At 38.9% G+C, this 14042-nt stretch overlaps 1 protein-coding gene across 3 annotated transcripts in view; it reads right to left on the bottom strand.

Annotated features, from left to right (window-relative positions):
• LOC132139766 (splicing regulator ARVCF-like) overlaps positions 1 to 14042 on the bottom strand; it is a 265062-nt gene that overhangs the window by 132796 nt on the left and 118224 nt on the right. Inside the window, exons 3-4 of one of the 3 annotated variants that reach the window (XM_059548369.1) lie at positions 10329 to 10435; positions 9079 to 9306 (exon numbers count right to left, since the gene is read on the bottom strand). The exons of 1 other annotated variant lie outside the window; for it this stretch is intronic. In XM_059548369.1, coding sequence (XP_059404352.1) covers positions 9079 to 9291 — 213 coding nt within the window. In that variant the 5' untranslated portion in view covers positions 9292 to 9306; positions 10329 to 10435. The remainder of the gene's footprint in view (positions 1 to 9078; positions 9307 to 10328; positions 10436 to 14042) is intronic. One more of the 3 variants, XM_059548370.1, reaches the window with a different exon arrangement.

The raw sequence follows: 14042 nt of genomic DNA, 5'->3' as shown, positions 1-14042 counted from the left end.
AAAGTATTAATGTGCATTAATGACAGGGAGGCGCCGTCTCATCACTTTAATTTTTCATGATAATGAATGTATAATTTTTTAATTAACATAATATCGTTGTGTCTCACATAGGTACATTAAAAATATATCTACTGAAAGCTTGAAATGTTTTTAGACGAAAAGGAATAGTGTAATGTGTGAATGTTGCATTTCTCTCGTCGGAGAGAGCCAGCACTGTGAATATAGCCAAAACAACAGTCGTATATAAACCGGTTCAGCAAGTGAAAGCCTCTGTCCATATGAAAGAGCAATTCACACTTTTATCTCGACTCCCACAATCCATGAATAACTACCCAAAACCCAACCCCCTCCAGCTGAACAGAATTCGGTCTGTGTTTTGGCTCTGAGGAACGGTGTGTTAGCCTACTGGGCTGAAACATGCCTGCACTCAGCAGTAGGCTACTCTTTGTATTCATAATTTTCTCGCAGCCCATATTATTATTTTCACAAGACCACAATGATAATAACAAATCATCAATTAATAATTAATCATTATTTTACGAAAATCATTGTTATTCGTGATCGTGGATGTTTGCGGGAGGCTTTAAGACCAAGCGGCATCCTCTGTTCCCGCCTCACAGCGCACGGGTCTCGAGGCTTCACTGTCTGCGGTTTGACTTCACTGAATCAGATTGAGGCCAATACAACTTATTGATCATGAGCCCAGGGCCAGCGCAAGCTCAAATGCCGCTATAGGCAGAGCACGATCGTGCCGCCCCCCTCACATTCACAATTAGGGATCCTTAAGATGCATGTAAACAATTTTTTTTTTAAATCTATGAAATTACACTAAAATAAAAACGTGCAAGCATGTTTTCAGAGTTTTTAATTTTTTCATTCTGCAAAAGGTGAAAAGTGTAGCCTACACAATGCAACAGCTAAGTATTAATTCTGTTTTAGAATCAGAAAGAATCAGAATCAGAAAGAGCTTTATTGCCAAGTATGCTTGCGCATACAAGGAATTTGTTTTAGTGACATAAGCTTCCAGTAAACAGAGACAACAACACACAGACAAAAAAAAAAAAAAAAAAAAAATTTTACAGGAGATTTACAAATTGGCAAATAAATAAGTGTATAAACAATTGTGCTATAAATGATAATGGAATAGGATTGAGTGAGATGCAGGAATGTTCTAGGATGGAGGGGTAACAAATAAATAAGGATATTGCACATTTTTGCATAAGTTTAAGTGGGAAACATTTAACTGTTCATGAGGTAGATTGCCTGGGGGAAGAAACTATTCTTGTGCCTTGCTGTTCTTGTATTTGCGGCTCTGAGGCGCCGGCCAGATGGCAAAAGTTCAAAGATGGGGTGACTTGGATGTGAGGGATCCAGAGTGATTTTCTGAGTCCTTTTCCTCACTCTGGATGTGTACAGTTCTTGGAGGGTGGGCAGGGGAGCACCAATAATCCTTTCAGCAGTCCGAACAGTTCTCTGTAGTCTTCTGATATCTGATTTTGTTGCTGAACCAAACCAGACAGTAATTGAAGTACACAGGACTGACTCAATGACGGCTGAGTAGAACTGTTTTAGCAGCTCCTGTGGCAGGTTAAACTTCCTCAGCTGGCGAAGGAAGTACAACCTTTGTTGGGCTTTTTTCACAATGGAGCCAATGTGATTGTCCCACTTCAGGTCCTGAGAGATGGTGGTTCCCAGGAATCTGAATGACTCCACTGCAGTCACAGTGCTGTTCATGATGGTGAGTGGGGAAAGTGCAGGGGGGTTTCTCCTAAAGTCCACAGTCATCTCCACTGTTTTGAGCGTGTTCAGCTCCAGGTTGTTAAGACTGCACCAGACAGCCAGCTGCTCAACCTCCTGTCTGTAAGCAGACTCGTCACCGTCCTGGATGAGGCCGATGACTGTAGTGTCGTCTGCAAACTTCAGGAGCTTGACAGAGGGGTCTTTAGAGGTGCAGTCGTTGGTGTACAGGGAGAAGAGCAGAGGGGAGAGAACACATCCCTGAGGGGCACCAGTGTTGGTGGAGCAGCTGTTTGACATGAATTTCCCCAGTCTCACTAACTGTTGCCTATCTGTCAGAAAGCTGGTGATCCACTGACAGATAGAGCTAGGAACAGAGAGCTGGGTCAGTTTGGTCTGGAGGGTTGTTGGGATGATGGTGTTGAAAGCCGAACTAAAGTCCACAAACAGGATCCTCACATAAGTCCCTGTTTTGTCCAGATGTTGCAGGATGAAGTGCAATGCCATGTTGATTGCATCATCCACGGACCTGTTTGCTCGGTACGCAAACTGCAGGGGGTCCAGTAAGGGTCCAGTGATGTCCTTCAGATAAGCCAGAACCAGTTTTTCAAACGACTTCATGACGACAGACGTTAGAGCCACAGGTCTGTAGTCGTTAAGTCCTGTTATCTTGGGTTTCTTTGGAATGGGGATTATGGTTGAGCGTTTGAAGCAGGAAGGCACTTCACACAACTCCAGAGATCTGTTGAAGATCTGTGAAAAGATGGGGGCCAGCTGGTCAGCACAGGTTTTCAGACAGGCTGGTGTAACGCCATCTGGGCCTGGTGCTTTTCTTCTTTTGTTTTTTCTTGAAGACCTGGCGCACATCATCTTCACAGATTTGAAGAGCAGGAGGTATGGAGAGGGGGATTGCAGGAGGTGTTAATGGTTGTGTAGGGAGATGGTCAGAGTGGGTGTTGGGGGTTTCAAATCTACAATAAAACTCATTCAGGTCGTTAGCAAGTCGTTGATTAGCCTCAGTGCAAGGGGATGGTGTCTTGTAGTTTGTGATGGCTCTCAGTCCTCTCCAAACTGAAGTAGAGTCGTTGGAAGTAAACTGGTCTTCCAACTTTTTAGCGTAGGTCTTTTTAGCCGCTCTAATCTCTTTGTTCAGTGTGTTCCTGGCCTGATTGTACAAGACCCTGTCCCCATTTCTGTAGGCATCCTCTTTGGCCTGACGAAGGTGTCTGAGTTTTACTGTAAACCATGGCTTATCATTGTTGAATGTTAAATAAGTCCTGGTAGGAATGCATATATCCTCACAGAAACTAATATAGGATGTTACAGTCTCTGTGAGTTCGTCCAGATCGGTGGTAGCAGCTTCAAAAACGCTCCAGTCTGTGATGTCAAAACAAGATTGTAAATCCTGCTCTGTTTCGCTGGTCCATCTCTTCACAGTCTTTACTACAGGTTTAGCAGATTTAAGTTTCTGCTTGTAGGTCGGTATAAGATGAACCAGACAGTGATCAGAACGTCCCAAAGCTGCTCGTGGAACAGAGTGATATGCATCCTTTATTGTGGTGTAACAGTGATCCAGTATATTACTGTCTCTGGTGGGACAGGTAACATGCTGTCTGTATTTTGGCAGTTCACGGGAGAGATTGGCTTTATTAAAGTCCCCAAGAATGATTAAAACAGAGTCCGGGTGTTGTTGTTCTGTGTCTGTGATCTGATCAGCGAGTTTCTGTAAAGCTGAGCTCACATGCGCTTGAGGTGGAATGTAAACACTAACCAGAATGAACGAGTGAAACTCCCGCGGCGAATAGAACGGCTTGCAGTTGATAAACTGCGTTTCTAGATCAGGACAGCACATCTTCTTTAATACAGTTACATCTGTACACCACCGTTCATTGATGTAAAAGCATGTCCCGCCGCCGCGCGATTTCCCCGTTGATTCTGCTTCGCGGTCCGCTCTGAACAGCTGAAAGCCCGGCAGATAGAGCGCGCTGTCCGGTATGGCGTCATTTTATAGGCTAATAGTGTACAGAATAAAACTAAACATGTGCACTCAACTTTTTAGCTCACAAAACTGGAGTTTTCGAGACTGATACACACATTCACACACCTTCATTTCAGAAGCGTGCGCGTCGGGCTTTCGCAGCGGCAAACGCTTTGATTGCGTCTTTAAAGTCACAATTCTATAATGGTCAAAATTACTCAGGCCAATGGTATTTTTTTAATGACATTATTTTATTATTATTATTATTATTATTATTATTATTATTATTTGAATAATTGTAGCTTACATAAATAGGTCAAGCAAAACAAATATTCGGATTGTCCCTTATTTTTTCCCTTGTTTTCCTAAAGAATAAACACGTATTTTTTACAAGAACAAACATGATAACATATTATTAATTAATAAAAAATAATTTAAGCAATTAAAACCTTTTTTAAACTTGAATTTAAATACTATTAAACTAACTTTAAATTCTCAAGGAGTTTATAAGTAAAAAAAAAAGTTCTAAATGAACTTGTGTTAACAATATAATTAGAACTAACAATATAATTCGATTTTTTAAAATGAACAATTCCTGTATAAAATGGGACAGCAACCTTTATATCAGTGGTTCTCAACCTTTTTTTCCAGCAGGCCGCACTATGGTCTAAGTGCAAGTCTACGCATATAATTTAAATATTACGTCAGCAATACAAGCCAACCTGATTTATAATATTATAGCCTAACTATTATGATATATAATCTATCACATTCATTGAAATAAATAATTCTACTCCCCATAAATAAAACACCTGATGCTGTCGGGAGCTGACCAATTTTGTTAGATTCAGCTTGAAAGCAATAACACAAAGAAGTTGCGATTGTAACGCCTGTGTTATACTTTCCGCATGAGCAATCCGGATGCAGACACGGCCAGCGCGGATGCAGACTTCTTCAACTTATAGCTACTTCTGAATGCGCAGGCTGATGGTCCCCTCTGCAATTGCCCATAATTATTGCACATCTGACTGTCTTTATATTCTTTTACTGACGGATTGCACAGGTTCGAGTAGCAATGAGCTTCTTCACTCTGCCTGCACATGTGCAATTTTGCTTTTGAAGCCTACTGACCACGCGCACCTGTCCGCGCGGTCGTCTGCTCAGGAGCCTCGGCACACACTCTCCAATGACGATAAGGATTGCTACATAGTGTATGGTGTTTCCATTTATCTGAACTTCTTCAAGTGAGTTGCGGAGCAAAAAAAAAACAAAACAAACGAAAATCCAGCACTTCTCCTTTAATACTGATACTGCGACTATTCACAGTTTGTACATGTTCATTCGCTGGCATTTTTTGAATTTCTTTTTTTTCTCCCTTAAAAAACAAATGTGTCCATTCTGATGCGCAATTTTACCTTAAAAGCAATTTACCTAATGGCTGTTGATGACTATTTGAATTGAATTCTGCCAAAGTGCAAGCTTGTATGTGTTCGTTAAATGCTTATGCCAGTGCTCATGTCTGAAAATAATATATGAAGAAAAAAAATCACATAAAAACATTAGGATATAGCTTATATTTCATTAGTAGCATAATTTTTTTTAATTGATGTAAATAATAAAATTGTAGAAAATTATTAAAAAAAAAAAATTATTCAGCATGTGTCGGGCCTCATTTGAATTCGTGACGGGCTGTGGGTTGAGAACCACTGCTTTATTTCAAACATTTTTAAATCGTCCACAGCTGAGTTTTGCGGGAGGCTGATCTGCGCCAGATCGCGTGAAGTGAATGTAATGAACAAAGTCATTTTCAGATGCAATGAAAAAAAAAACCCATGGATAACCTAGATTAGTCCCAGGCTCTGTTCTGAAGTAAAATGATTATAATTACTGTTAACCAAGAGTAACACATTTTTAACACATTTTAACGGATTAATCGCCTATTTTCATATGCTGAATGTTTTCTTTATTTTTTATTTTTGAAACACGCTAAAAATTAAATAAAGTTTGTCAGAGGAAAAAAAATATGAGTCGTGTATAGGTTTCATTTTAACGGATCAATCACCTATTTTCGTTTGCTGCATGTTTTTTTTTAAACACGCTAAAAAATAAATCAGAGTTTGTGAGAGGAAAAAAATATAGGCTATAAGAAAATATTTTACAACAAATCCTTTAAATTTAACAAATTTATCAGAACAAAACAATAATTAAAAATATATAATTTTAATGGATAAATATAATTGCAGTATATAATAATATAGGCTTAGTAATAAAAAATAAAAAAAATAATAATAATAATTTAAAGCTAAGCATAAGGTAAGGTTTGGCTTTCCCATTCGGGAGAAATCAAACGTTTCCATATTTGTGATGTTGCCCAATTGAAGCTTAACTATTATTCATGAGGTAAATAGGCTGTGTGCGTTTCAGTATCGAGCAAAAAAAAAATCATAATTAACAATGTCAAAGTGCTCACGCCGAATGTCTGGTGAACGACTGCTGTTTCCAATGAATATGTGCGCGAGGCACCAGCACGCACAAACAGCTGAAACAAATAATACTTAATTTTTGGTCACACATAAGGCAAAATTCAAAAATGCTGGTAGTTTGAAAAAATAGGAATAATAACAGAGTTAATACTAATTATTGCTAAATGCGGGACCGTTCCCATTTCGATCTGCATATGGAAGCTGAAGATTTTTTTAAACCAAGAATGAACCGAAATGAAAATGAAATTAAAACATTTAGCTTATATATATATAGGCCTTATATTTATTTACTGTTTAATAAAAATAGCATGCATATGATCCTTTGTGTTAAGGTCTTCTTTTAATTTTTGTTTAGTAGACTGTAGCCTAAGACTATCCTACATTTTGAAAATTAACAAATTGTAAAAAAAATTATGTTTTTTTTTAATGTTACAATGTTATATCATAAAGTTATTGTTGTTTTACTTCCTTCTTTTATCTCATTTTACAGTTACATTCATTTCGCAATCCGTCCCTTTGCGCCACCTGGCGGTAGTTTCGCGAATGATTTTAACACGCGACTGAATTACAGTTACCACCGTGGCGGTACACGCGGCGGTAAGCCCCAGATAGGATGGCCACCTACTGTAACAATATAAGTACAGTCGTGGCCAAAAGTTTTGAGAATTACATAAATATTGGAAATTGGAAAAGTTGCTGCTTAAGTTTTTATAGCAATAGCAATTTGCATATACTCCAGAATGTTATGAAGAGTGATCAGATGAATTGCATAATCCTTCTTTGCCATGAAAAATAACTTTCATTGCTTTCATTAAAGGACCTGCTGAGATCATTTCAGTAATCGTCTTGTTAACTCAGGTGAGAATATTGACGAGCACCAGGCTGGAGATCATTATGTCAGGCTGATTGGGTTAGAATGGCAGACTTGACATGTTAAAAGGAGGGTGATGATTGAAATCATTGTTCTTCCATTGTTAACCATGGTGACCTGCAAAGAAAAGCGTGCAGCCATCATTGCGTTGCATAAAAATGGCTTCACAGGCAAGGATATTGTGGCGACTAAGTTTGCACCTAAATCAACAATTTATAGGATCGTCAAGAACTTCAAGGTTCAATTCTTGTAAAGAAGGCTTCAGGGCGTCCAAGAAAGTCCAGCAAGCGCCAGGATCGTCTCCTAAAGAGGATTCAGCTGCGGGATTGGAGTGCCTACAGTGCAGAGCTTGCTCAGGAATGGCAGCAGGCAGGTGTGAGCGCATCTGCACGCACAGTGAGGCAAAGACTTTAGGAAGATGGCCTGGTGTCAAGAAGGGCAGCAAAGAAGCCACTTCTCTCCAAAAAAACATCAGGGACAGATTGATCTTCTGCAGAAAGTATAGTGAATGGACTGCTGAGGACTGGGGCAAAGTCATATTCTCCGATGAAGCCCCTTTCCAATTGTTTGGGGCATCTGGAAAAAGGCTTGTCCGGAGAAGAAAAGGTGAGCGCTACCATCAGTCCTGTGTCATGCCAACAGTAAAGCATCCTGACACCATTCATGTGTGGGGTTGCTTCTCATCCAAGGGAGTGGGCTCACTCACAATTCTGCCCAAAAACACAGCCATGAATAAAGAATGGTACCAAAACACCCTCCAACAGCAACTTCTTCCAACAATCCAATAACAGTTTGGTGAAGAACAATGCATTTTCCAGCACGATGGAGCACCGTGCCATAAGGCAAAAGTGATAACTAAGTGGGACCAGAATGTTGAAATTTTGGGTCCATGGCCGGGAAACTCCACAGATCTTAATCCAATTGAGAACTTGTGGTCAATCCTCAAGAGGCGGGTGGACAAAGAAAAACCCACTAATTCTGACAAACTCCAAGAAGTGATTATGAAAGAATGGGTTGCTAACAGTCAGGATTTGGCCCAGATTGAGAGCATGCCCAGTCGAATTGCAGAGGTCCTGAAAAAGAAGGGCCAGTACTGCAAATATTGACTCTTTGCATAAATGTCATGTAATTGTCGATAAAAGCCTTTGAAACGTATGAAGTGCTTGTAATTATATTTCAGTACATCACAGAAACAACTGAAACAAAGATCTAAAAGCAGTTTAACAGCAAACCTTTTGAAAACTAATATTCATGTAATTCTCAAAACTTTTGACCATGACTGTACACCTCAGGAAACATAAAAAAAGCATTTAAAAAAAAGAAAATAATCCACATCATGGGACCTTTAAATAACTTTCAAACAAGAGGTGGAGCTACAGGTGGACAACTTTCCAAAAAAAATATAAAAAAATATTACAGTAATTAAAGTTTTTAGCCTTTTACATTTTTTTTTCTATAAATTCTAGACTGTAATCAAATTTTCAATAAATTCTTTTTTTTAATTAAATTAAACCTGGGATTCTAGAAGCTTATTTCTAGACCAACAATTTTGTAACTCCCTACTACTTTGACTCGAGGGAACAATTTTGTACTGTGATTGTAAAATTGCTTTGGTATTCATTATATTTTCTCCCACACTGACTTTAGTTATCCACCCCAGGATGGTATCATTTTAACAGCACTGCCTCAGACACACATTTGCCTCAGCACTATAATGGACCCAAAGCAAACAGTATGGTCTATGAGATAATATGAGAAGCACGTGGTGGAGAGAGATGGGAAGAAGGGTGTAAAGACGACCCATCCTTGGCATAGATGATGAGTCACTGCAGGACAACAACCAGAGCAATAACTCAGCACAGCCAAACTAAACTCAAGCTAAATGAGATACAGACGGACTGATTTTGTGAAAACAATGGAAATGAATCAGCATCAGCATGAGGGGAATTATGGGGCTGCTTTGTTCATTCACAGATTGACGCATGACTTGCCAAGCTGGAATGGTTTACCTGCATGACCATCTGTTGCCAGTCCAGCGTTTGGTTGCTCCCGCCTATGGTTCCGCCCACCAGTCGATCAGAGGGCAGACTGCCACGTTCCAGCTGCAAGGAGACATTGCGGCGTTCCTCTTCAAGTGCCCTGGTCAGACGCTCGAAGCGCGCCTCCTGCTCTTTGACTGATGCCAGGATACTGGCGGCTGAAGGCACGTCATATTCTTCCATAGCAGCGCCCAAATGCTGATTAGAGGGCAGCGTAAATGGGGGGGAGAGAAGGACCCAGGACAAAAGAAACAACCATTTAAAGGGATAGTTCAGCCAAAATATGAATTCTCTTAACATTACATACTCTCTTTACTTTTTTTTTCTTCTGTGGAACATAAAAAGAAGTTATTTATAGCAGAATGTCCCTTTTTCATTAAAAGCACATTGAAAGCAAATGGTGAACGCAACTATCCTTCAAGGAATTTAACAACTTCAGGGACAGTTATAGAGTCAAGTGATATTCAGGGCTTAATGCAAATGGAACCACCTTTTAATTAAATATTGGAATATTCTAGATTATAAGAATCAATCAAATTGGCATGGTTTTATTCTTAAATATTACTGGATAAAACTAAAATCTCAGCTTCAGACGAGTCAAAATGTTAATTTTAAAACACAGTCCTAATATAATATAAAATAAAGGACAAAAACTATTTTTGTCCCTTTAGGCTTTCCATAGTTTGGTGAACAAAGAAGACTTGAATAGTAGTATGTTCCACTACCTTTATGATGACAGCCTCTGGTCTCCATCCACTTTCACTGGATGGAAGATAGCTGCTTGGGTTCTTTTTGTGTTCCCCATAAGAAATAACATCATACTTTTTTGGAATGACATAAGGGTGAGTACATAAGGACAAAATATACATCTGGCTTTACTATACCTTTAATACTATGTAACCCTAAAACCTTATACTGCAACAATGTCACATTGTACTGTACTATGAGCAGCAATTATAAAATGGCCAGAACTCGCATGCATATGCCACAAAACACACTCACAATACTTCCAGACTAAACTCACCACACATCGACACAATACAGACATGCTGGACTATAAATCACCATGATAACTTCATTAATGCTATGCACAATAGCTCGGACTTCTCTCCCATTCTGAAAAGTGTCAAAATTAAAATAATGGAAGCTTCACATAGAGCATAAAGTAGTAAAACCTAGGGTTGAGGCTTGGTTCATACACAGTTCACCTGCATACACACCTATCAGTTAGTGGAGAGAGAGGCAGTTAGAGGACAGACATCCCCCTATAAGAACAGATGAGAGGAGATGTGCCCAGGGGGAGGCAAAGAGAGAGAGCGAGAGCTGGCTGCAGAGGGAAAGAAAGACAAAGAATCACAGGTTAGATAACACTCTGACACTATAAACATAATAGACAGGATTCTGCTCCATTTCCTGGGGACTTAAAGAGGGTGAAGATAAAGAAATGAAGCAGAAGATGCTAGAAAATGATAAATGACTACTGAAACCTCATTCGCTGACTTTGAGAAAAGTAGATTGGATTGGGCTGTCAGGGGACAGGTGTACAGAGACAAAGGGGGCCAGACTTAGTATGAGATGGAAAAGGTTCCTGCTGGTGCAAATTAATATTTACTAAGAGCGTTATACAGTTGTTGTTTTCGTTCTCCATTAAACCAGAACCACAAATGGACACACACAAACACACAGTAACACAAACGTGCTATTCTCAAAAGAACAGTCGGTGTGAAGGTCCCATTCCCTTTGAAGCACAGTCAGTACACACGCAGGCTTTAAAGTTTGTTTCTGGCTGATCATTTATTTATCTTAAGCAGCGTTCTGACACAGCTCTAACGGCAAGGCATTGTACTGCAGTCTTGTTCTGGGTACAAAGAGCGACTGCACCAGGTCTAAGCATAGGGAGCTGATCTGCTTTTGCTGTTGCTTCTGCCTCTAGAAAATAATGCAACATTACATTCATCATGCTAATTATGACACATCTACAAAAATGTGATAACTTATCATGAAAAATGTAAGTCAACAAAAATGTGGCGACTGTGAAAATTGATAAACTTCTAATATCTGAGATTTAAACGGTTAGATGTGAATAATAGATCACTTTTAGCCTTTTATGAGAAATGAACTGTTCTACCAGCTGGGTCTACAAAATGTTATTTATTAAATATAATGAAATACATGAACATATCTACAGCAGCATCTTATCTATACATTCATCCAATTTTGTTTTGACTTTTTATTTCTAGTTAAAATGCAATTTCACACAATTAAATGAGTTTAGATTAATTCAATTTCCATCCTGAATTAAAATGGGCTAATATGTGGTTTCATACTAGCCAAATGTGTCAGTTTTTTCATTGTCCACCCAATAAAATTGGTCAGTAGCACACTCCTCCTAAGAATGATATTTATTTTTTATGTCTGGAGCATATAATATACAGGATTATTTACACACAAAATGGGTTTGATCAAATCCCTAACTCTGAGCAATAGTAATAGTGCCTTTCCTTAGCAAACACCACTTGTTAACTAATACACTGTTTGAAAGCTTTACTAAAGATTTAGATCTAAATTGCTTTAGTGCTAGAGTAAAAGTATAGTATTTAACATTAAACACAGAAAGGAAATCAAATGTTAAGAGGTTGCTCAAACCATCATTCAAGGCCAGCTATCAAAATATTTACAGTGTCTAGAAGGGGACAGCACTCTCATCATAGGATTAATGGAGTTATGATGATGAGACAGTTATGATGATGAACTCCTGCTTAAGGATTACAGAAGCTGCTTCTCCCATACTCCCCATTTCTAGAAGTGCAGGGGCTGATGGGAAAATGGTCCCTGTCTCTCTAAGTATCAGAAGGAGAATGACAGGCATGTCAGACATCACCACTGCACTTATGACCACAGACTTAAAATAGTCCTAAGTAGTGGAGCATTCCAGGCCTTGGGCTTGGAGCTGGTTGTGCTAATAGTTTGGAGAAAAGTTAATTGTCAGTTAACTGTTCCGGCAAGAACATTCCATCTGTATGCTGCATTAACCTTACAAAGGGCTTTACTGCACTGATGGCAATATGGTTATCTGAACTAATGATTGTACAACAGATTAACAAAGAAGAATGAGCCATTATGCCAACAAGGCATATTATTTTAAAGGGATAGTTCACCTATTAACATTCTATCATTTAGGCCAGGCATACACTGTTCAGACACTTGGGAGGTCGTGAGCCATTGCACACGTTACGAGTCAGTTAACCTGATAATCTTGTCGAAGCAGTTGGTACACAGCACGACTATACTGCCGTGCGAGCTGGTCACATGAGCAATCACTGCTAAATGAGTGTTCCTGCTAAACACGGAGATATGGAGCTTTTCAATGTTGCTGCTATATAGCTTCAAATAGGAAAATAAATCAAATTAAAAGATGAGTGATTATTTGGCGAACTGCAGTTTCTCTTTACAACATGTTTTTGCAGCGGTGAGCAATGTAGCCAAATCATTGACATCTATTAATTCAACATAATGACCAATCAGAGGCTTTTATGTTAGAATCCACTCACCACTCGCAAAGCTGGAATTTTGTCCAGTGCTGAAATCTGCACACTTGTGAATCATCTTATTATTTCAAAGTGTAGACGCAATGTTAAAACAGAGATTCATTGTGCAGTGAGCTTCACTGATTATAACGGAACTTTGTGAGATCACGAACTAAGATGAGCGAGTGATCGTAAAAGGAGCGCTCTTAGCGCCACTGCACAAAATACATGCTATGTGAAAATAGATGTGCATTAATGCTAAAGCACCCTCACTCATTTTAGAAAGCACCTTCAGTGGAGCACATTCAGCAGAGAACAGCATAGTCATTCCTTTCAACAAAAATGATTTCGGTAACTTTTGGTTAATAGAGTGTACTAATTGACAAATTTGTAATAGGTTATGCAAACAAAATAGATAAAACAAAACAAAAAGCACACAATACATAGGATTTTGTAGCATTTACTAATGGCCAGAATTGGCTTTAATTCCTGGAGACAAAAATACCCCATCACGTGAACTGTACTCATGCTAGTTTATCCTCAGGAATAAATACATTGCAGCATAAACCCTGGTGCTAAAAATAGCTGTGTAATAAATGTACAAATGTAGTTGGAGCTTTCTGCGTGGTTCAAGAGATGAGATGCAGCAGCAACGGCACATTTAAAAGCCTTGACTTGAAAAAAACCTCCACAACAAATTCATCAGGGGTTAGGGAACACATACAGTATGTAGCCAAGCAGGAATCATTAACTTCTGTTGAGGTGAGAAAACATTGAGACAATTGTGTTTACAGTGCAAAGAGTTATTAGATCTCAACCCAATAAACCTGGAACAATACAATCTTAAAGGGTCATGAAACCCCAAATTACTTTTTCTGAGATCTTAGCAGAGGTGTTTGTGTTGCACATCATAGAAGACAAATGTTAGCATACGATAATTTTAACTACTGGAGAAAACTGGTTAATTTTAAGCTTTTTGCGCTATTCTCGCACTATTTTCATCTTCCGGGTTTAAAATCTACATTGCGTTGATGTCACAATTTGTGACGTGGTAATGGACTACAGTACATAGATGACGCGTCGGTGTCTATTAAATTATTAATGAGACTGCGTGTTCTTATCAACATGTAGCTTCAACACTAACCGTGGTTAGTTCTTTTTTTTGGTTGGTTCTTTTTTTGCGTGAACATTTGGGCAGCATTACTCCAATATTTCCACATAGTGACGTAGACGTGGGGGCATGTATGAATGAGCTTTTTTTAAGGGGGCGTGGCAGAGTCCTAACTTTGATAAAGAATATCTCTTTGGATTTGAGACTTTAGTCTTTGCAACTTTAAAGCAATTCTTTATGCACCAAGAGCTTGTTACACTCCAAAGAGAAAGGAAAAATTGAAAACCCATCATATG

Source organism: Carassius carassius, chromosome 4, assembly GCF_963082965.1.
Source record: "Carassius carassius chromosome 4, fCarCar2.1, whole genome shotgun sequence".
Lineage (NCBI taxonomy): Eukaryota > Metazoa > Chordata > Actinopteri > Cypriniformes > Cyprinidae > Carassius > Carassius carassius.
This window is presented reverse-complemented; position numbering and strand designations above follow the sequence as displayed.